The sequence below is a fragment of the Salmo salar genome, chromosome ssa15, assembly GCF_905237065.1.
Source record: "Salmo salar chromosome ssa15, Ssal_v3.1, whole genome shotgun sequence".
Classification (NCBI taxonomy): Eukaryota; Metazoa; Chordata; class Actinopteri; order Salmoniformes; family Salmonidae; genus Salmo; species Salmo salar.
In genome coordinates, this window is record NC_059456.1 from 55105206 (window position 1) to 55129704 (window position 24499).

Sequence of the window (24499 nt, forward strand, 5' to 3'; positions counted from 1 at the left end):
GAAGTTGTGTTTATATTTTTGTTCAGTATAGTTTTAAAGTTCATTTCCTGCAATTCTACACATTTTACCATGGGGCGGAAAGAAAACGTTGCCATTTTTCCCCCATGTGTAATGGGTGCGTGCTGGTGGCAGGGAAGTCAGGCGCAGGAGAGTGAACTTGGTATAAACAGAGCAGTTTAATAAATGCTAAAAAAACCCTCAGAAAACCAATATATACAAAAATAATAAAAGGGCACAAAACCCGTCGCACACCAGAACATGACTTGCACAAAACATACAACAAATAATCACCGACAAAGACATGAGGGGAAACAGAGGGTTAAATACACAACATGTTATTGATGGCATTGAAACCAGGTGTGATAGAAGACAAGACAAAACCAATGGAAAATGGATCAGCGATGGCTAGAAGGTCGGTGACGTCGACCGCCGAACACCGCCCGAACAAGGAGAGGGACCAACTTCGGCAGAAGTCGTGACAGTATCCCCCCCGACGCGCAGCTCCAGTAGCGCGTTGACACCGACCTTGGGGACGACCCGGAGGGCGTGGCGCAGGACGATCCGGATGAAGACGGTGGAACTCTCACAGCATAGAAGGATCCAACACGTCCTCCACCGGAACCCAGCATCTCTCCTCTGGAGGTGGAGGGGGGCGGAGGAACCTCCCGCACCTCAGACTCCTGGAGCGGGCCAGCCACCACCGGCCTGAGGAGAGACACATGGAACGAGGGGTTAATGCGGTAATCGGGGGGAAGCTGTAACCTGTAACAAACCTCGTTCAGTCTCCTCAGGGCTTTAAATGGCCCCACAAACCATGGACCCAGCTTCCGACAGGGCAGGTGGAGGGGCAGGTTTCGGGTCGAGAGCCAGACCCGGTCGCCTCACTGCGGTGACGGTCTGCGCCAACTTTCTGGCGCAGCACGGCGCACTGAAGGTGGACATGGGCGGCGTCCCATGCTTCCTCCGCGCGCCGGAACCAGTCATCCACCGCAGGAACTTCGGTCTGACTCTGGTGCCAAGGAGCCAGAACCGGCTGATACCCCAATACACACTGGAAGGGAGAGAGGTTAGTGGAGGAGTGGCGGAGCGAGTTCTGGGCCATCTCTGCCCAGGGCACGAACGCTGCCCACTCCCCCGGCCGGACCCGGCAATAAGACCTCAGAAACCTACCCACATCCTGGTTAACTCTCTCCACCTGCCCGTTACTCTCGGGGTGAAAACCTGAGGTAAGGCTGACCGAGACCCCCAGACGTTCCATGAATGCCTTCCACACCCTCGACATGAACTGGGGACCCCGATCAGACATTATATCCTCAGGCACCCCGTAGTGCCGGAAGACGTGTGTAAACAGGGCCTCCGCAGTCTGTAGGGCGGTAGGGAGACCGGGCAAAGGAAGGAGCCGACAGGACTTAGAAAAACTATCCACAACGACCAGGATTGTGGTGTTACCCTGTGAAGGAGGAAGATTGGTCAGGAAATCTACCGACAGGTGCGACCACAGCCGTTGTGGAACGGGTAAGGGTTGTAACTTACCTCTGGGCAGGTTCCTAGGAGCCTTACACTGGGGGGGCACCGAGCAGGAGGAAACATAGACCCTCACATCCTTAGCCAAAGTGGGCCACCAGTACTTCCCACTAAGACAGCGCACCGTCCGACTGATCCCAGGATGACCAGAGGAGGGTGACGTGTGGGCCCAATAGATCAGCCGCTCGTAGACAGCAGACGGAACGTACAGACGCCCAGCGGGACACTGGAGGGGTGCGGGCTCTGCACGTGACGCCTGCTCAATGTCCGCGTCCAGCTCCCACACTACCAGCACCCCCAGGCAAGAGGCGGGGAGTATAGGAGTAGGATCCATGGGCCGCTCCTCTGTGTCATTCAGCCGGAACAATGCGTCTGCCTTAACATTCTGGGAGCCTGGTCTGTAAGAAAGGGTAAACACAAAACGGGTGAAAAACATGGCCCATCTTGCCTGGCGAGAGTTCAGTCTCCTCGCCACCCAGACAGCCAACAGCTCCCGGTCCCCCACATCATAGTTTCGCTCCGCCGGGCTGAGCTTCTTTGAGAAGAAGGCACAGGGGCGGAGCTTCGGTGGCGTACCCGAGCGCTGAGAGAGCACGGCTCCTATCCCAGCCTCGGACGCGTCCACCTCCACTATGAACGCCAAAGAGGGATCCGGATGGGCCAGCACGGGAGCCGAGGTAAAGAGAGCCCTCAGGTGACTAAAAGCCCTGTCCGCCTCAGCTGACCACTGCAAGCGCACCAGGCCCCCCTTCAGCAGTGAGGTAATGGGAGCCGCTACTTGACCAAAACCCTGGATAAACCTCAGGTAGTAGTTGGCAAACCCTAAGAATCGCTGCACCTCCTTTACCGTGGTGGGACTTGGCCAATTACGCACGGCTGAAATGCGGTCACTCTCCATCTCCACCCCTGAGGTGGAAATGTGATAGACTGTTGGAAGAACAAGCACTTCTCAGCCTTGACGTACAGGTCATGCTCCAACAGGTGACCAAGCACCCTGCGCACCAGGGACACATGCTCGGCGTGTGTAGCAGAGTATATCAAAATGTCATCAATATACACCACCACACCCTGCCCGTGCAGGTCCCTGAAAATCTCGTCTACAAAGGCCTGGAAGACTGATGGCGCATTCATCAACCCGTACGGCATGATGAGGTACTCATAGTGCCCTGAGGTGGTACTAAAAGCCGTCTTCCACTCGTCTCCCTCTTGGATAAGCACCAGGTTGTAAACGCTCCTGAGATCTAGTTTAGTGAAGAAGTGCGCCCCGTGCATTGACTCTATCGCTGTGCCTATGAGCGGTAGAGGGTAACTATACCTCACAGTGATCTGATTAAGACCCCGATAGTCAATACACGGGCGCAGACCTCCCTCCTTCTTCTTCACAAAAAAGAAACTTGAGGGGGCTGGTGAAGTGGAGAACCGAATGTACCTCTGACGCAGGGATTCGGAGACCTATGTTTCCATAGCCTCCGTCTCCGCCTGTGAGAGGGGATACACATGACTCCTGGGAAGTGCAGCGTCTACCAGGAGATCAGTCGCACAATCACCCCGTCAATGAGGTGGTAATTGAGTCGCCTTCTTTTTGGAGAAGGCGAGAGCCAAATCGGCATATTCAGGGGGAATGCGCACAGTGGAGACCTAGTCTGGACTCTCCACCGTAGTAGCACCAACGAAAACCGCTAAACACCTACCTGAGCACTCTCGCGACCACCCCGTGAGAGCCCTCTGTGGTCATGAAACAGTGGGGTTATGACAAGCTAACCAGGATAGGACCAGCACCACAGGAAACACAGGAGAGTCAATAAGGAAAATACTAATTCTCTCTGTGTGACCCCCCTGCGTCACCATGCCTAAAGGAGCGGTGACCTCTCTAATCAACCCTGACCCTAATGGCCGACTATCTAAAGCGTGAACGGGGAAAGGCACATCCACGGGAAGAATGGGGATCCCTAAACTATGGGCTAACGCTCTATTAATGAAATTCCCAGCCGCGCCTGAATCGACGAGCACCTTATGCTGGGAATGCGGGGAAAACTCAGGAAAAGTGACAAACACAAACATATGTGCAACAGCGGGCTCTGGGTGAGAATGGTGCCGGCTCACCTGGGGTGACACCAGAGCTCCCTGCCTGCTGCCTCGATTCTTAGAGGAACCAACCCGGCACCGACCGGCAGTGTGACCTCTGCGGCCACAGATCGTGCACGAGCGGGAACCCCCTCCGGTCTCCCTGCGCACCACCCCTCCCAACTCCATGGGTATCGGAGAGGGGGTGCGAGAGGATGGAACCACCAGACCCCGATCTGAACATCCGCGAGTAGCCAGCAGGTTGTCCAGCCGGATGGACAGGTCCACCAGCTGGTCAAACGTGAGGGTGGTGTCTCTGCAGGCCAGCGCCCAACGGACGTCCTCGCGCAGACTGCAATGGTAATGGTCGATCAGGGCCCTGTTGTTCCATCCCACGCCGGCAGCCAGGGTCCTAAACTCCAGTGCGAACTCCTGGGTGCTCCTTGTCTCCTGCCTCAGATGGTAGACGCGTTCACCCTCCGCTCGACCCTCGGGCGGGTGGTCGAAGACTAGTCGGAAACGGCGTGTGAACTCCTCAAACTGGTCCAACGCTGCATCTCCCTCTCTCCACACGGCGTTGGCCCACTCCAGGGCTTTCCTGGTGAGGCATGAGACGAGGGCGGACACCCTCTCACGGCCCCGATGTGGACGGTGGCCAGGTATAGCTCCAGTTGAAATAGGAACCCCCGGCAGCCCGCAGCCTCTCCGTCGTAATCCTGCAGCAGGGAGAGACGATTCCCACTGGAACTAGGTGGAAAAGGGGCGCTCTGGAGAGACCCCGGTTGTGCTGGTGGAGGTGCTGGAAGAACTCCCTGTCTCTCCCAGCGGTCATTTTCTGGACAACGTGGTCCATGGCGATACCAAGATGGTGAAGTATTGCTGCATGCTCCTGGACACGCTCTTCCACCTCTATGGCCGGGGTACCTTGTCCTGCTGACTCCATAAATGGGTCAGTGATTCTGTAATGGGTGCATGCTGGTGGCAGGGAAGTCAGGCGCAGGAGAGTGAACTTGGTATAAACAGAGCAGTTTAATAAATGCAAAAAAACCCTCTGAAAACCAATATATACAAAAATAATATAAAAGGGTACAAAACCTGTCGCACACCAGAACATGACTTGCACAAAACATACAACAAACAATCACCGACAAAGACATGAGGGGAAACAGAGGGTTAAATACACAACATGTAATTGAATGGATTGAAACCAGGTGTGATAGAAGACAAGACAAAACCAATGAAAAATGGATCAGCGATGGCTAGAAGGTCGATGACGTCGATCGCCGAACACCGCCCGAACAAGGAGAGGGACCAACTTTGGCAGAAGTCGTGACACCATATAGTGGAGATACATTTTCGTAGTAATTTCCTGCAATTCTACATATTTTGTAATGACTAATATGTTAATGTTAATATGATATCTGAATGACTAACAAAATCAATGGGGCCCCTGGGCACATACCCTACATGCCCGGTTGGTATTTGACCATGATTACTACAAGTTTATACACTGAGTGTACAAAACATTAGGAACACCTTCCTAATATTTGGTTGCAACACACCCCTCCACTCTTTTGCCCTCAGAACAGCCTCAATTCGTCGGGGCATGGACTCTACAAGGTGTCCAATGCTTCCGACAGTTGTGTCAAGATGGCTGGATGTCCTTTGGATGGTGGACCATTCTTGAAACACACGGGAAACCGTTGAGTGTGAAAAACTCAGCAGCGTTTCAGTTCTTGACACACTCAAACCGGTGCACCTGGCACCTCCTAACATATCTTGTTCAAAGGCACTTGAATCTTTTGTCTTGCCCATTCACCGTCTGAATGGCACACGTACACAACACAATCCATGTCTCAATTGTGTCAAGGCTTGAAAATTATTATTTTACTTGTCCTCTACCCTTCATCTACACTGATTTTGAAGTGGATGTAACAATAAGGGATCATAGCTTTCACCTGGATTCACCTGGTCATTCTACAGTACCAGTCAAAGGTTTGGACACACCTACTCATTCCAGGGTTTTTCTTTATTTTAACTATTTTCTACATTGGAATCATGTAGTAACCAAAAAAGTGTAAAACAAATATTTTATATTTGAGATTCTTCAAAGTGGCTACCCTTTGCCTTGATGACAGCTTTGCACACTCTTGGTGTTCTCTCAAGCAGTTTCTGACTCTTAGTGACTTGAACAGGAGGAGGGGAAAAAACATCCAAGATAGGGATATGACACCCTTCCTTTTTAGGTACCTGCCTGATGTATTGGAAATAAATATTACCTACTGAATAGAATCTAGGGTTACTGCCATTCGTTGATCCTGTTGGCTTTGATTACATGACGGAAGTTTCTGCTACGAAGCAAAATGCATTTTCTTGTCCAAGTAAACCAAGGTCACTATAAATTGTGATGCATGGATGGATATCAACTCAGTAGCCTAGTGGTTAGTGTTCGCACTAATATAGGAAGGTTAGGAGTTCGATCCCGGACTCAATCTCTGCTTAACACTAAGAAAGATTGGTGGTAAGGCCCTGCGATGGACCAGCGTCCTGTCCAGGGGGTGTACTTGTACATCAAGCTGCCACACACTACAGAAACAGGATATAGGCTCCTGCCATATGAGATGTTCCGAAAGTTACTAAGCACAATACTAACTTATTTACAAGTCCCTTACAGAGCAGAACACATCTGTCTGTCTCACACACACACACACACACACACACACACACACACACACACACACACACACACACACACACACACACACACACACACAGACGCAGTCACATATGCACACACACGCATGCACGGACAGGCACACACACACAGTAACCGAAAGCTGTAATTATACGGTAATTGTTTATATTATCAACAGTAAAATACTGTGAAATGTTTTACTGCAGCATACTGTAAATATGGGTCATTGTGGGAAAGATGTACTGTATTGTGACTGCTACTGTAATTCCATCCCACAGAATACAGTACTGTACCATATCTTTGGAGCGCCAAAAACCTTTTGACCACTAGTGGGTGCGTGGTATTGTTGTTTCTGGCTCATTAACATATTTTGAAGCATGCCTTGTAGAGGCTATATTTGTTGCACCCATTAGTGAAGGTGCTTTACCAATTTAACTGGTATGTGGTACTAGTGCCCCATCAATTGAATGTGTATAGGGGACAGATTGGAGTGACAGCAAGTCTTAAACCATTAATGCAGAGAAGGCTAGTGGAAGGAGCCATAGGAGGACAGGCTCATTGTAACGGCTGGAATGGAATCAATGGAACGGTATCAAACATATGGAAACTACATGTTTGACACTGTTCCATTTATTCCATTCCAGCCATTACAATGAGCCTGTCCTCCTATGGCTCCTTCCACTAGCCGCCTCTGCTTTAATTGTTAAGCATTTTACCATGTCCTTTTGGTCTGTTATGCCTTGTAGTCACTGCCTGTTTGGAAGCCTTTGTTAAGGCCTCTAGAAGTAGACGTGATATACACTGAGTATATCAAACATTAGGAACACCTTCCTAATATTGAGTTGCACGCTAAATCCCCCCCTGTTGAGCGTGAAAAACCCAGCAGCTTTGCAGATCTTGACATACTCAAACCGGTGCGCCTGGCACCTAATACCATACCCCATTCAAAGGCACTTAAATATTTTGTCTCACCCTCTGAATGGCACACATACACAATCCATGTCTCAATTGTCTCAAGGCTTAAAAATCATTCCTTAACAGCTCTCCTCCCTTTCATCTACACTGAGTGTAAAACACCAAATATTAGTTGATACTGTATGCTTTAATGTTAAAACACATTATCTTGGAGCCAACCTACTTGCAACATTTCCATGTAATTACAGCAAAATACTGTGAAATACAAACCCCAATCCCCTCATTTCATTCATTCATTCATTCATTCATTCATTCATTACGATTATGGTAGCATTTATAATTCCACAGTATTGTACTGTGTCATTACACAGTACTTGCTTTGCTACTGTATTTATATTACAGTAGGTGTACTGTAATATGAAATACAGTAACTTACTTGCCAATGATCTGCCTGTAAGTTACTGTCAAATTCACAGCAACCCCTTTACAGTACACACACACACTGTGCCGGTTCCAGGCATAAGCGACATAAGCCGTCGCTTAGGGCCCTGTAGCACCCCCTAGGAACTCTGTCCGGGTCTTAAATTACTATTGCGAGTTAGAATAGTAGAATACACCAGGTGCAATTTAGAAATGTGGTTGTGCATCAGCAGTTTTTCTCTTATGTCAGTCACTGACAGTCACTCAATTAGCCATGTCAGTGAATTTTTAGATTGGTTAGTCTAGCCAGCTACCTAAACTTGCAGTAATGCCGAATACCAACCGGGCACGCAGGGCACGTGCCAAGGGTCCCTGATCTCCAGGGGGCCCCCATTGATTTTGTTAGTCATTCAGATTTCATCTTAACAAAAGTAATTACAAAATGTGTAGAATTGCAGGAAATTAGCTTTAAAACTGCAAACATTTATCTACCCCCCGTGGCAAAATGTGTAAAATTGCAGGACATGAAAGAGGGGGGCCACTAAATGTTTTTGTGTGAGGTGGGGGGGCCCCCCAACAAAATCTGTCTTAGGGCTAAAAAGGCTAAAGCCAGCCCTGCTTGGACACCAAAGTGAGACTGTAGGATTCTAACGTCACACAGTGATGAGGCAATTAACAAGCTCTGACCCGTGGAACACAGAAACACACACACACAAACTCTCATTTAGCATGACGGGGTGACTGCACATTGTGATTTAAAAAGCTGTCGGTATCAAACACACATACACGCACAGCATCACACTGCTTCAAGTGTCTTTATAGTAAAATCACAGGTGGCCAACTGCTGCTCTAACTTTACCTCCGCATGAGAGAAACACATGAGTGGAGGTGTGGAGAGAGAATTTTGGTGAGATGGAACGCATGCAGAGAAAGAACATGTTCCATAGAGATGCCCCCTCTCTCTCTCTCTACTACACTCTCTCCATCCCCTTCTCTTTCCTCCATCGCTCTTTCCGTCTCATGTTTCCTATGTCAGTGACCTTCATTGTGCGAATGAACAGTAAAGGTCTGAGTCGAGGCACAGATCAGTGTTGTTTTTCCCCAGGACATATCACACATTATCTTGTCATCTCTGCTGTAACTGAGACTGGGAGAGAGAGTGTGTGTGTCATAATCTGGAGCTTAGCACTCTACTACAACACACACACACAAACACACACATATAGACACACGCACACATATACACACACCATTCTTGGCAAGCTAACCTCTATTAAACCCCATTTACCATAGCCTTATTTATTCTCAGTTAGGCTGTCTGGGCTGCTATTGTTATGGTGGATAAACTACAGACTACCTGCAGAAGGCTTAACACCAGCAACAATTTAGATAGGGTTTTACTGTAGAGAGGTGGATGACCCCAACCCTTTAACCCTAACCTTGGACGTACCCTGACCCTAGCCTTATCTCCAGCCCTAACCCCAAACCTAACCACAGCCTCAGTTGTTCAGTGTGTGATGTAATCACTCTGCGACAGTAACTCTGCTGGCGCTGACCTCCAAACAGCCCAACACTTCCTCCTCCAGGGTACGAGAGATGAAGACGAGATGGAGACCTGAATAGCACTGATAACCTTCTACTTCCATACGTTTTTTTTCCCTAAACACACACACCTCGCACATACACTCCCCAGTCCCCCGTCCCCCCTTTCTCTCTCTCTTTCTCTCTCATGGATGTCAGTAGACCCAATGTGTCTGTACTGTGAATTAATGACTCCAACCTAAGTGTATGTAAACTTCTGACTTCAACTGTGCATGCATACATACATACATACATACATACATACATACATACATACATACATACATACATACAGTGGGGAGAACAAGTATTTGATAACCTGCAAAATTGGCAGTGTTTCCTACTTACAAAGCATGTAGAGGTCTGTAATTTTTATCATAGGTACACTTCAACTGTGAGAGACGGAATCTAAAACAAAAATCCAGAAAATCACATTGTATGATTTTTAAGTAAATAATTTGCATTTTATTGCATGACATAAGTATTTGATACATCAGAAAAGCAGAACTTAGTATTTGGTACAGAAACTTTTGTTTGCAATTACAGAGATCATACATTTCCTGTAGTTCTTGACCAGGTTTGCACACACTGCAGCAGGGATTTTGGCCAAGTCCTCCATACAGACCTTCTCCAGATCCTTCAGGTTTCAGGGCTGTCGCTGGGCAATACGGACATTCAGCTCCCTCCAAAGATGTTTTATTGGGTTCAGGTCTGGAGACTGGCTAGGCCACTCCAGGACCTTGAGATGCTTCTTACGGAGCCACTCCTTAGTTGCCCTGGCTGTGTGTTTCGGGTCGTTGTCATGCTGGAAGACCCAGCCACGACCCCTTACTGAGGGAAGGAGGTTGTTGGCCAAGATCTCACGATACATGGCCCCATCCATCCTCCCCTCAATACGGTGCAGTCGTCCTGTCCCCTTTGCAGAAAAGCATCCCCAAAGAATGATGTTTCCACCTCCATGCTTCACGGTTGGGATGGTGTTCTTGGGGTTGTACTCATCCTTCTTCTTCCTCCAAACACGGCGAGTGGAGTTTAGACCAAAAAGCTCTATTTTTGTCTCATCAGACCACATGACCTTCTCCCATTCCTCCTCTGGATCATCCAGATGGTCATTGGCAAACTTCAGACGGGCCTGGACATGCGCTGGCTTGAGCAGGGGGACCTTGCGTGCGCTGCAGGATTTTAATCCATGACGGCGTAGTGTGTTACTAATGGTTTTCTTTGAGACTGTGGTCCCAGCTCTCTTCAGGTCATAAACCAGGTCCTGCCGTGTAGTTCTGGGCTGATCCCTCACCTTCTTCATGATCATTGATGCCCCACGAGGTGAGATCTTGCATGGAGCCCCAGACCGAGGGAGATTGACCGTCATCTTGAACTTCTTCCATTTTCTAATAATTGCGCCAACAGTTGTTGCCTTCTCACCAAGCTGCTTGCCTATTGTCCTGTAGCCCATCCCAGCCTTGTGCAGGTCTACAATTTTATCCCTGATGTCCTTACACAGCTCTCTGGTCTTGGCCATTGTGGAGAGGTTGGAGTCTGTTTGATTGAGTGTGTGGACAGGTGACGAGTTCAAACAGGTGCAGTTAATACAGGTAATGAGTGGAGAACAGGAATTCTGTGAGAGCCGGAATTCTTACTGGTTGGTCGGTGATCAAATACTTATGTCATGCAATAAAATGCAAATTAATTACTTAAAAATCATACAATGTGATTTTCTGGAGTTTTGACAGACCTCTACATGCTTTGTAAGTAGGAAACACTGCCGATTTAGCAGGTTATCAAATACTTGTTCTCCCCACTGTACATACATACATACATACATACATACATACATACATACATACATACATACATACATACATACATACATACATACATACATACATACATACATTTTTGACAGGCAGCTTGCCTCCCAAGATCAACAGTTTTTCTGTTTATGATATCAGAGGATTCGCTCCATGTGTAATCTTCAGAGTAAATAAACAAACTCATGTGTCATCTGACACATACTCCTCAGTTTAAAATCATTTCTTTTTGCAGTTAATGTTTGTTTATGGCCTGATTCAGTCTCTGTCTTGTAAATAGCTCCCCCAGTGACCTTGGCTCTCCTCCTCACCAACATCCACAGTATTGACAAACACTAAACACATGATGGATGTGGTTTCACACTTATGCTCTCTGACATGATTGCATTTCACTCCTCCAACCAATTGGTCTGTAATTTACTTCATTCACACACATGCAAACAGACAGGGACATGTTGTACCAACAGACGGGGCCAACAGTCATGGTGTCAGCCCTTGTCACCTTGGTGTGTATGGGTTTGGTCTTGAAGTCGTTGCCAGGGAACTCTGTGTCATGTCCAAACTGTCCAAGCTAGCATATTGCTATGTAATACTGCAGTTTCTAAATACACATTTGAAATGTATTGAAAAATGCCTTGCAGGTGAAATAACAACATGTTAATTATCTCTCCTTCTCCCTCTGTTCTGTGTGTTGGCATGAGGTATGAACCATCACTAACCAGTCCTTGTCCCTCTCCTCTCCATAGGTATGACACCATAACCAACCAGTGGGAGACTGTCTCCCCGCTCCCCAAGCCGGTGCACTCTGCAGCAGCCACGGTGTGCGGGGAGAAGGTGTATGTGTTTGGAGGGGTGAACGAGGCGGGCCGATCGGCGGGAGTACTGCAGTCATACGTCCCTCAGACCAACTCCTGGAGCTTCATAGAGTCACCCATGATAGGTAAGAGTCAATACTGTAACTGTAACAGCCCTTAAAGAAAAAGCACCTGATTTCACCTGTGTGTTTTTGGAACACTTCTCATGTGATCAAATGTTTTCACGTGTAGTTTCATGTTATCATATGTTGATGTGCATGTTACCACACGTTATCACATTAACTACACATGAGATCACATGAAAACGTGTGATTTTGGAACAATTCACATTTGATCACGTGAAATTGGTGTGGTTTTTCCATAAGGGAGTACTCTAGCTTCTGCTCTAACTATAATAAACTGAACTGAACAGTGAGGGAATGGCGGAGATGTCAGAAATGTAAAGAGGGTTGAGAGCACAGTTCAGACTACCTCACCGTCCCCTTCCATTTACACACACACACACACACACACACACACACACACACACACACACACACACACACACACACACACACACACACACACACACACACAGACACCACCTTATCTAATCCTACAGTACCCCCGGGCCTAGGCATGCAGCAGAAATACATCCGAGGGAGGGAGAGAGAGAGAGGGGGAGAGGGACGGGGATAGATAGGGGGGGGTGTATGATGTAACTGACAGGGGATAGAGGGGTGCATCTGTTAATGACAGGAGCAGAGATTTAGGGCAGAGAGGAGAGGAAGAAGAGGACGGGAGTAGAGAGAGGAGGATAGCAGCCTGTATACCCTGGGTATAACCAGATTCTCATTATCTGTTTGGGCCCCTCTCCCCAGCATGAGCTGCAAATGGCTTTTCCAAACACTTATCAACTGGCTATTTCCTGTTTTCACACACATGCAGGAACATAAATACACATGCAGGAACACACACACTATTAGATTGACAGACGCTGCCACACATTCATACCCAAGCTGTTAAGTTATCTCAGGCAGTCACTAATCGTGTGTGTGTGTGTGTGTGTGTGTGTGTGTGTGTGTGTGTGTGTGTGTGTGTGTGTGTGTGAGAGAGCATTAACAGTATATTTGATCTTTCAGCTCCCCTATCAAATCTGAACATTTCAAGCAGGCAACCTAAGAAAATGAACAACAATGACAAATGGTTTGATGAAGAATGCAAAAATCTAACAAAGAAATTGAGAAACCTAGAAACCAGAAAACCTGAGCCTATGCCTTCACAATGGGGAATCACTAAAACAATACAGAAATAAAAAGGAAGAACAGCGCGTCAGAAATCAGCTCAATGTAATTGCAGAATCTAACCACTTCTGGGAAAATTGGAACATCACTAAACAAACAACACGAAGAGTTATCTATCCAAAATGGAGATGTATGGATAAACCATGTCTCCAATCTTTTTAGCTCTATAACAAAGAACAAACAGCAAAAACATGGCTTTTTACCAAATTACCGTACGACAGACCACGTATACACCCTGCCCACCCTAATTGAAATTAGGGTGGGCAAAACAAAGGAAAAGTCTTCTCATGCTTTGTTGATTTCAAAAAGACTTTTGACTCAATATGGTATGATGGTTTGCTATATAAATTGATGGAAAGTGGTGTTGGGAGGAAAAACATACAACATTATAAAATCCATGTACACAAACAAGTGTGCGGTTTAAAATTGGCAAAACAACACAACAATTTGTTTCCACAGTGCAATGGGGTGAGACAAGGATGCAGCTTGAGCACCTCTCCCTCTTCAAAATTGATATCAATGAATTGGCAAGGGCACTAGAACAGTCTGCAGCACCCGGCCTCACCCTACTAGAATCAAATGTCTACTGTTTGCTGATGACCTGGTGCTTCTGTCCCCAACCAAAGAGGGCCCACAGCAGCACCTAGGTCTTCTGCACAGATTCTGTCAGACCTGGGTCCAGAAGTAAGACAAAAATAATGGTGTTCAAGAGAAGATCCAGTTGCCAGGAACACAAATACAAATTCCATCTAGACACTGTTGCCCTAGAGCACACAAAAAATATACATACCTCAGCCTAAGCATCAGCACCACAGGTAACTTCCATAAAGCTGTGACCGATCTGAGAGACAAGGCAAGAAGGGCCTTCTATGCTATGAAAAGGAACATAAAATTCAACATCCCAATTAGGATCTGGCTAAATGTACTTGAATCAGTTATAGAACACATTGCCCTTTATGGTTGTAAGGTCTGGGGTCCGCTCACCAACCAAGAATTCACAAAATGGGACAAACACCAAATTGAGACTGCATGCAGAACTCTGAAGAAACATCCTCCGTGTACAACGTAAAACACCAAATAATGCCTGCAGAGCAGAATTAGGACGGTACCCACTAATTATCAAAATCCAGAAAAGAGATGTTAAATTGTACAACCACCTAAAAATAAGCAATTCCCAAACCTTCCATAACAAAGCCATCACCTATAGCGAGATTAACCTAGAGAACAGTCCCCTAAGCAAGGTGGTCCTGGGGCTCTGTTCACAAACAGACCGTACAGAGCCACAGGACAGCAACACAATTAGACTCAAACAAATCATGAGAAAACAAAAAGGTAATTACTTGACACATTGGAAAGAATGAACAAAAAACAAAGTAAACTAAAATGCTATTTGGCCCTAAACAGAGTACACAGTGGTAGAATACCTGACCACTGTGACTGACCTAAAAATAAGGAAAAGCTTTGACTGTGTACAGACTCAGTGAGCATAGCCTTGATATTGAGAGAGGCCGCCATAGGCAGACCTGGCACTCGAGATGACAGGCTATGTGCACACTGTCCACAAAATGAGGTGGAAACTGAGCTGCACTTCCTAACCTCCTGCCAAATATTTGACCATATTAGAAGCACATATTTCCCTCAGATTACACAGACCCACAAATAATTAGAAAAACAAATAAAATGTTGAAAAACTCCCATATCTATTAGGTGAAATGCCAACAGCAGCAAGATGTGTGACCTGTTGCCACAAGAAAAGGGCAACCAGGGAAGAACAAACACCATTATAAATACAACCCATATTTATGTTTATTTATTTTCCCTTTTGTACTTTAACTACTTGCACATTTCTACGACACTGTATGTAGAAATAATGACATTTGAAACTTTTGTGAGTAATGTTTACTGTTAATTTTTTATTTATTTCACGTATGTTTCCCATGCCAATAAAGCCTTTTGAATGGAATTGAATTGAGAGAGGGGGATGGGGGAGAGAGAGAGAGAGCAAGAGAGAGAGAGATGGGGCGAGAGAGAGAGATGGGGCGAGAGAGAGAGATGGGGGAGAGAGAGAAAGAGGGGGAGATGGATGGGGAGAGAGCGAGAGAGGGAGAGAGAGATGGGTGAGAGAAAGGGATGGGGAGAAGGAGAGCGAGGGGGGGAGAGAGAGAGTCAGTATTGGCCCTAGATTGCTACATCAGAGAATTGATCCAAAACAATTATTGTGCACAATTACATGAGACATAGTGACATTTAAAGTGATTTGGATGCCCTCTGAACAATCATGATTTCCGGGTGATGAGTATTATAATCTACCTGACAACAAAACCTTAGTTACGTCTTACTTCTATTTTCCTCTTGTTACACAATAACAGTGGCCTGACTACCCATCCACATTGCTCCGGCCAAACGTCACGCCCGCTATTGTTTCCGCTCTGCGATGAGTCTGGATTTGCGTTCCTCCAGTTCATTGGAGGCTGCTGAGGAGAGGACAGCTCATAATAATGGCTGGAGCGGAGCGAATGTTATCAAACCACGTGTTTCATGTATTTGTTACCATTCCACCTATTCCGCTCCAGCCATTACCACGAGCCTATCCTCCCCAAGTAAGGTGCCACCAACCTCCTGTGCTGCAATTGCTGTACAACGCCCCTCATTTTGACGTCAGCACAAACGACTTCGAGGATGGCAGATTCAGACTGAATGTATGTAGCGATCGTCAGAGCAGCTGAGTTAAATTCAGGGTGAGTTGTCAGGCAACAATAACAGGAAATAACAGGAAACAACATGGGAATAGTTAACCTTAAGAAATCATTCCTGTGATTGAGTCTTATCTAGTCTCTTGGCTCAGTAAACTGAGGATTCATTGTCCCATTCCCCTGTAGTCATTCTGAAGGGCCAGAATGAAATCATAGGCTTAAATCACTAAGAAGAGACTAGTGTTTGTCTAAATGTTTACATGTGCTGTAGTGGAACCACTGTCAATGACTGCATGACTTGATCTGTGACTGTACCTCTCTATCCAGTAAACTAACACTGTAGTTATTTTGTGATGTCTGCTCCTCAGTCCTTTGTAGTCTAATCAGAGTCCAATCTTATCAGGCTTTGTTCGTGTGATGTATGAGATCACTCCGGTAGTGACTAAGATTGGTATCAGTTACCATCATTTACTCCAGCTGCTGCTGGACTAAGGAGAGGAAACAATGACAGTGTTGAGAGTTGGACCAGATATGAGACACTGGTTTCATGTTAGACAGATATTAATTTCGTACATGTGGAAAACACATCTGTTGACTCCTGTGGTCAGATGTGAAACAAGGAAGAGTTAGAAGTGAAAAAAGGTGCTCTTTCTGCTTTATATGACTCACTACTACTGATATCTGCCTTTGAGCTTTTCCTACGTATATAAAAATATTACGTATAGTATATAAGGCACTTTTAATCAGTGGGGGCTCCTGAAAGGAGGAAGGGGAGGACCATCCTCCTCAGTGAAATATCCTTTTTTAGATAAAACTATACGAAATATAATCACATCGCCAAATAACTGATAAAACAGACTATTTTGCAAAGAAGGTCTACAGTAGCCTCAACAGCACTCTGTAGGGTAGCACCATGGTGTAGCCGGAGGACAGCTAGCTTCCGTCCTCCTCTGGGTACATTGACTTTAATACAAAACCTAGGAGGCTCATGGTTCTCATCCCTTTCGTTAGACTTACACAGTAATTATGACAACTTCCAGAGGACGTCCTCCAACCTATGAGCTCTTGCAGCATGAACTGGCATGTTGTCCACCCAATCAAATAAATCTAGTACTGAAAGTATAAGCTACAGCTAGCTAGCACTGCAGTATATAAAACGGGGTGAGTAGTTGATTCAGAGAGAGAAAGACAATAGTTGAACAGTTTGCATCAATTCCTTTCTTCTAAAATGAAGAAGCAAGAGAGAAATAGAGAGATTTTGTCATTTTTTTCACTTTCACTTACTTAGCTAGCAAATGCAGCTAGCTAGTTTAGCCTACTGAAACACCCTGCTCAAAAAGAGGTATGTTATGTTAGCTAGCTGGCTATGACTTTCCAACACAACTCTGGAACTCTTCCAATTCAAGGTAAGCTTTTGGTTTTACAAATTTATTGCCACCGGGGCCCGCCGGTGTAACTGCTTACTGACTGTACACAAATGATACTGCATGATTGTAGCGGGTTTACTAACGCGTTAGTTATATTAGCTATGCTGACTATGACGTTACTTTAGCTAATATGGTGACAGCGATGTAGGCTGTGTGTAGTGGTTTGACTTGGAAAGCTTTTTTCGCCTGGTTACATAACAGCTGATGTGTTGTGCATTGAAGTCCACAAGCGAAGGGAAGAGAAGGAATACGACATGGCTGCTATGAAAGTGAACTCTGTTTACGCGGGATCAGGGGTGTGTATACATTCCGCCGTTTCTGTTGAAAAACGTTTCTTAAACGGAAGCAAACGGAACAAAACAGGGATAATCATACCTGAATTTGTCCAATAGAAACTCTAGTTTGCAACTGTTGGACGATGGATGATTACACCCTATATCAACTAGATGCAGGCAAGAGCGTGCAAGGCGGTATTGAATGTCACTGTCTGTCACCTCAAATTTTTATTTCGACCTGTGTGCACCTACTTTGTAAACTTTCATTCCTAGGCTAGGTTGTAGCAACCTCATGATGCATATAGGGAAAATGTTATTATCATGTATTAGCCTAATCGATGTTACATTGAACTGGGTGAATGGAATATGAATGAAAGTCATCCAATATGCTGTAATAGAAATAAGGCCATGCTCATGAAAATAGAAATTGTCCTCCCCCATCTTAAACGGCACTGACCGCCGCTGCTTTTAATATAGTGCTCAATGAGCTTAATATTCAGACATTAGAGGGGCTCATCTGAGGCTGGGAAAAGTGTTTCTGTTGGTAAAGCAGATCAGTAGAACAGCAGTCCCAAGGGAATAGCTTTGCATTCTGTCTCTGGAGACAGTTAATACAAAACCTTCTGTGACTGACACACACTTGCACACACGCAGACATGGCAGCCACGTTGTGTCACTGATAGTGACAGGCCTAGGTTTCTGAGTGTCACAGAGCGAGAGGGGGATAGAGTGAAAGAGAGCGGGACGGCTGAACGGCTGTCGTCAGTCACGCCTGGCAAAATGGCATTTTAATTAAACACATCCTGCTTTATGGGCACTGGAGGGGATGTGGCGTGTGTGTGTGGACATGGTGGATGGAGGTGAAAAACAAAACGCTACGCTGGGATGGGTGTGCATTATTCATGATGTCATAAATTGGCCAGCTGTAATCGTTTAGGAGACGATTGCTCTGTCAGAGTGTGAGGTACATTGATAGGTCTTCGACAAGCGTGTGTGCGTGCGTACATGTGTGCCTTAAGGAGGAAAGGGGGGGGGTCAGAAGCGAGGTAGAGGTCGTTGCAAAGGTCTAGGCACATTAATACACAACTATTACATTGTTTGAAACTTTATTCACAGTGTAAGGTTTCTGCATGGGAGTTTGATTAAATTCCTACCCTACCCAGGGTGTTTTGTGTATGATTGTTTCCACAGGAAGACTGTAGAAGTCTGTCCCCATTTGTTTTTCCAATTTTCTCCATGCAGTAGCAGATTACATTATATGCAATATCCTCACTCATTCCTCACATTTTCAATCCATGCACAGGACTTTTTCTGTAAATTAAAAAAAATAAAAAATAAATGTGTATATATATATATTGAAGTCAGAAGTTTACATACACTTTAGCCAAATACATTTAAACTCAGTTTAAGTAAAAATTCCCTGTCTTAGGTCAGTTGGGATAACTACTTTATTTTAATAATGTGAAATGTCAGAATAAGGATTTATTTCATCACATTTCCAGTGGGTCAGAAGTTTACATACACTCATTTAGTATTTGTTAGCATTGCCTTTAAATTGTTTAACTTGGGTCAAACGTTTTGGGTAGCCTTCAAGCTACCCACAATAAGTTGGGTGAATTTTGGCCCATTCCTCCTGACAGAGCTGGTGTAACTGAGTCAGGTTTGTAGGCCTCCTTGCTTGCACACGCTTTTTCAGTTCTGCCCGCAAATTTTCTATGGGATGGAGGTCAGGGCTTTGTGATGGCCACTCCAATACCTTGGCTTTGTTGTCCTTAAGCCATTTTGCCACAACTTGCCACAACTTTGGAAGTATGCTTGGGGTCATTGTCCATTTGGAAGACCCATTTGCGACCAAGCTTTAACTTCCTGACTGATGTCTTGAGATGTTGCTTCAATATATCCACATAATGTTCCTGAAGTACAGCAGTCCCTCCTGCAGCAAATCACCCCCACAACATGATGCTGCCCCCCCCCCGTGCTTCACGGTTGGGATGGTGTTCTTCGGCTTGCAAGCCTCCCCCTTTTTCCTCCAAACATAATCTGTCTGTAAACAATTGTTGGAAAAATTACTTGTGTCATGCACAAAGTAGATGTCCTAACCGACTTGCCAAAACTATGGTTTGTTAACAAGAAATTTGTGGAGTGGTTGAAAAACTAGTTTTAATGTGTGTATCTAGACTTCCAACTTCCAAATATATATATATATATATATATATATATATAGGGGGGGCGCACACACATACACACACACACACACACACAGAGGATTGCCATAGGGTGTAATCCAATAGTAAATTATTGAGACTTAAGTCCTTTATATTGGAACCAGGTATAAACACAGTTGGAGCACAAACAATAACGTCAAGCTGATTCATGAATTCTGCTATTTCAATTGTTATCCGTTCACTGTAAAATTCCCCAAACCGTAGTATTTTTAATCTCGAGCCTCGCACTCAAGGAAGTGATAAGAGGAATGTAGATGTGATTTTGCATGCAGCTCTAGACAGAAGGTGACATGGAAAACAAAATGATGCCATTATAGCCGGGGAGATTCTGCAATGAGGATAATACAATTGAAACAGTAACTTCTATTTGGTTTTGCCTGGTTTTCATTCTAGCTCATCTCATCTGTGTTTTCAACTTCTATCTATCCCTGGCTTATAAAATTCTACACTACATGACCAAAAGTATGTGGACACCTGCTCGTTGAACGTCTCATTCCAAAATCATGGGCATTAATAAGGAATTGGGTCCACCATTTGCTGCTATAACAGCCTCCACCCTTTTGGGAAGGCTTTCCACTCGATCAAATCAAACTTTATTTGTCACATGCGCCGAATACAGTGTAGACCTTACCGTGAAATGCTTACTTACAAGCCCTTAACCAACAGTGCAGATTAAGAAGAGTTAAGAAAATATTTACCAAATAAACTTAAGTATATAAATAATAAAAATTAACACAATAAAATAACAACGATGCTATATACAGGGGTTACCGGTACCGAGTCAGTGTTCGGGGGTACAGGTTAGTTGAGGTAATTTGTACATGTAGGTAGGGTGAAGTGACTATACATAGATAGTAAAAAGCCAGTAGCAGCAGTGTCATCAATGTAAATAGTCCGGTGGCCATTTGATTAATTGTTCAGCAGTCTTATGGCTTGGGGGTAGAAGCTGTTTGGTCCTAGATTTGGCGCTCTGGTACCACTTGCCGTGCAGTAGCAGAGAAAACAGTCTATGACTTGGGTGACTGGAGTCTCTGACAATTTTATGGGCTTTCCTCTGACACCACCTATTATATAGGTCCTGGATGTTAGATGTTACATTGCTGCGGGGACTTGCTTAGATTCAGCCAAAAGAGCATTAGTGGGGTCGGGTGTTGGGCGATTAGGCCTGGCTTGCAGTCGGCTGTCTAATTCATCCCAAAGGTGTTCAATGGAGTTATAAGGTCAGGGCTCTGTGCAGGCCAGTCAAATTCTTCCATACAGATCTCGACAAACCATTTCTGTATGGACCTCTCTTTGTGCACGGGGGCATTGTCATGCTGAAACAGGAAAGGGCCTTCCCCAAACTTTTGCGACAATGTTGGAAGCACAGAATTGTCTATAATGTCATTGTATACTGTAGCCTTAAGATTTTCCTTCACTGGAATTAAGGGGGCCTAGCCCAAACCATGAAAAACAGCCTCCTCTACCAAACTTTACAGTTGGCACTATGCACTGGGTCAGGTAGTGTTCTCCTGGCATGCGCCAAACCCATGATTCATCAACCTAGAGAATGTGTTTCCACTGCTCCAGAGACCAATGGCGGCGAGCTTTACACCACTCCAGCTGAAGCTTGGCATTGCACATGGTGATCTCGGCCATGGAAACCCATTTCATGAAACTCCCAACTAACAGTTATTGCGCTGACTTTACTTCCAGAGGCAGTTTGGAAATCGGTAGTGAGTGTTGCAACCGAGGACAGACTTTTTACGTGCTATGCGCTTTAGCACTCGCCAGTCCCATTCTGTGAGCTTGTGTGGCTTACCACTTCGCGGCTGAGCCATTGTTGCTCCTAGACATTTCCACTTCACAGTAACAGCACTTACAGTTGACCTAGTTATGTCTAGCAGGGCAGAAATTTGACGAACTGACTTGTTGGAAAGGTGGTATCCTATGACGGTGCCACGTTAAGTCACTGAGCTCTTCAGTAAGGCCGTTCTACTGCCAGTGTTTTACTATGGAGATTGCATGGCTGTGTGCTCGATTGTATACACTTCTCAGGAACGGGTGTGGCTGAAATAGCCAAATCCACTAATTTCAAGGGGTGTCCACATACTTGTATAGTGTATTTCTCTTTCTGGCTGTTTATTTTCTCTTTGTTTGTGTCTCTTCAGTTCTCTCCCTTTGTTGATATTACACTTCTACCTCCATGTGTCTGTTTTCTATTTCAAAAACGATCTTTTGGTATTTGTTTCATTAGTCCATTGTTGGTATAGTCCCAAAATGTTTTGCATGTCAGCAATCAAGTTTTTAAGATAAAGAACTTTCAAAATACAAAAATACAGCCGGTATGATGCAAAATTCTGACATGTAGAACATTTTGGGACTAATTAATAAGAAAATGGACTAATGAAACAAATACCAGTAGTTTTGGGGTGGAATTGTTCCTCTAACACCTACATCAAAAATGGCTTCCAGAAAAACCTCAAAACAAGCTGTCTTTCTTGACGTCACAGCTGCCTATGATAGCATTTGGCGCACTGGCTTCCTCCTGAAGCAGTCACGGTCCCTCCCCTATTAGTTAATCCAAATCATCACACTATTGAGCAATAGATGTTTCAGAGTCCACCTCAGAGATTCAAAGAGTACATGGAAGATGCATACCAACAGTCTCCCCCAAGGCACAGTGCTGGCCTCTGTTCAACCTCTACACAAATGGCCTCCCAGAAAACACCTTCCGAAAATTCATATACTTCTGACGACATATGCCTGACAACGCAAGCTCCAAACTTCGACACCCTGGAGCAAACCCTAAATGAGGATACAGCAAAACTGGAACAGTACTGCAAAAAATGGCTACTCCAACCAAGCCCAGCAAAAACTGTATCCAGTATATTCCATCTCCATAACGCAAAGGCCTATAGAGCTCAACACCCAGATGAACAACCACAAGCTAGAGCACCAGCCCACCTCCATATACCTTGGGGTGACCCTGGACAGGTCACTCACCTTCTGGGAGCACCTGAGGACAACAGCAGCCAAGGTCAAAACCAGGAACAACCTCATCTCCAAACAAGTTGGCTCAACATGGGGTGTTGCTACCACCACCATTCATACCTCGGCACTCTCATTCTCAGCAGCAGAGTAATATGCACCTGTCTGGTCAAGGTCGTCGCGCGCGCACACACACACACACACACACACACACACACACACACACACACACACACACACACACACACACACACACACACACACACACACACACACACACACACACACACACACACACACACACACACACACACACACACAGAGTCGACATACAGCTAAACACCACCATGCGCATCATCACTGGCATACTGCAATCCACCCCGCTTTCCTGGCTCCCTGTCCTGGCATACATATCCAGCCCATGCCTTGCCAACCTCCAACGATGGGGCATTAAAGCAAGCCCCCTACAGTATGTGCCTGTGGGGTGGAGCAAACCATGCACCACATTCTTGAAGTCTGTCTAATCTACAAACTCAGCGGACGCCTACACACCATCAACCCAGCAGGACCGGAAGCAATCACTTGGCTAAAGGACTTTGCATTCACTAAATAAAAAAATACGTATTTAAAAACAGACACATGTAGAGATAGAACATGTAACTTCTAACTCCCCTTCTGTCCGTTTTTCAATCTTCTACCTCACTTCTGTCGGTGTTTCTAACGTGCATCTCATTGTGTTTGTTCTCCAGATAATAAGTATGCCCCAGCGGTCACTCTGAATGGGCACATCTTTATTCTGGGAGGAGCCTATGCCCGGGCCATCACCATCTATGACCCAGACAAAGGAAACATCAAAGCTGGACCCAACATGAACCACTCACGACAGTTCTGCAGGTAAGAACCCATACGCACCAATATGAACCACTCACGACAGTTCTGCAGGTACGAACCCATACGAACCAATATGAACCACTCACGACAGTTCTGCAGGTACAAACCCATATGAACCACTCACGGCAGTTCTGCAGGTACAAACCCATACGAACCAATATGAACCACTCCGGACAGTTCTGCAGGTAAGAACCCATACGAACCAATATGAACCACTCATGACAGTTCTGCAGGTACGAACCCATACGAACCAATATGAACCACTCACGACAGTTCTGCAGGTACAAACCCACATGAACCAATATGAACCACTCACGGCATTTCTGCAGGTACAAACCCATACGAACCAATATGAACCACTCCAGACAGTTCTGCAGGTAAGAACCCATACGAACCAATATGAACCACTCACGACAGTTCTACAGGTACAAACCCATATGAACCAATATGAACCACTCACGACAGTTCTGCAGGTAAGAACCCATACGCACCAATATGAACCACTCACGGAAGTTCTGCAGGTAAGAACCCATACGAACCAATATGAACCACTCACGACAGTTCTGCAGGTACGAACCCATACGAACCAATATGAACCACTCACGACAGTTCTGCAGGTACAAACCCATATGAACCAATATGAACCACTCACGGCAGTTCTGCAGGTACAAACCCATACGAACCAATATGAACCACTCCGGACAGTTCTGCAGGTAAGAACCAATACGAACCAATATGAACCACTCACGACAGTTCTGCAGGTACAAACCCATATGAACCAATATGAACCACTCACGACAGTTCTGCAGGTAAGAACCCATACGCACCAATATGAACCACTCACAACAGTTCTGCAGGTACAAACCCATATGAACCAATATGAACCAGTCACGACAGTTCTGCAGGTAAGAAC

General features: G+C 45.6%; 1 protein-coding gene across 4 annotated transcripts in view; it reads left to right on the forward strand.

Annotated features, from left to right (window-relative positions):
• LOC106571749 (kelch-like protein 29) overlaps nucleotides 1-24499 on the forward strand; it is a 323412-nt gene that overhangs the window by 288112 nt on the left and 10801 nt on the right. For 3 of the 4 annotated variants that reach the window (XM_014145163.2, XM_014145162.2, XM_014145161.2), the window contains 3 exons: nucleotides 11754-11947; nucleotides 23445-23589; nucleotides 23678-24299. In XM_014145163.2, coding sequence (XP_014000638.2) covers nucleotides 11754-11947; nucleotides 23445-23589; nucleotides 23678-24299 — 961 coding nt within the window. The remainder of the gene's footprint in view (nucleotides 1-11753; nucleotides 11948-23444; nucleotides 23590-23677; nucleotides 24300-24499) is intronic. The other variant, XM_014145167.2, reaches the window with a different exon arrangement.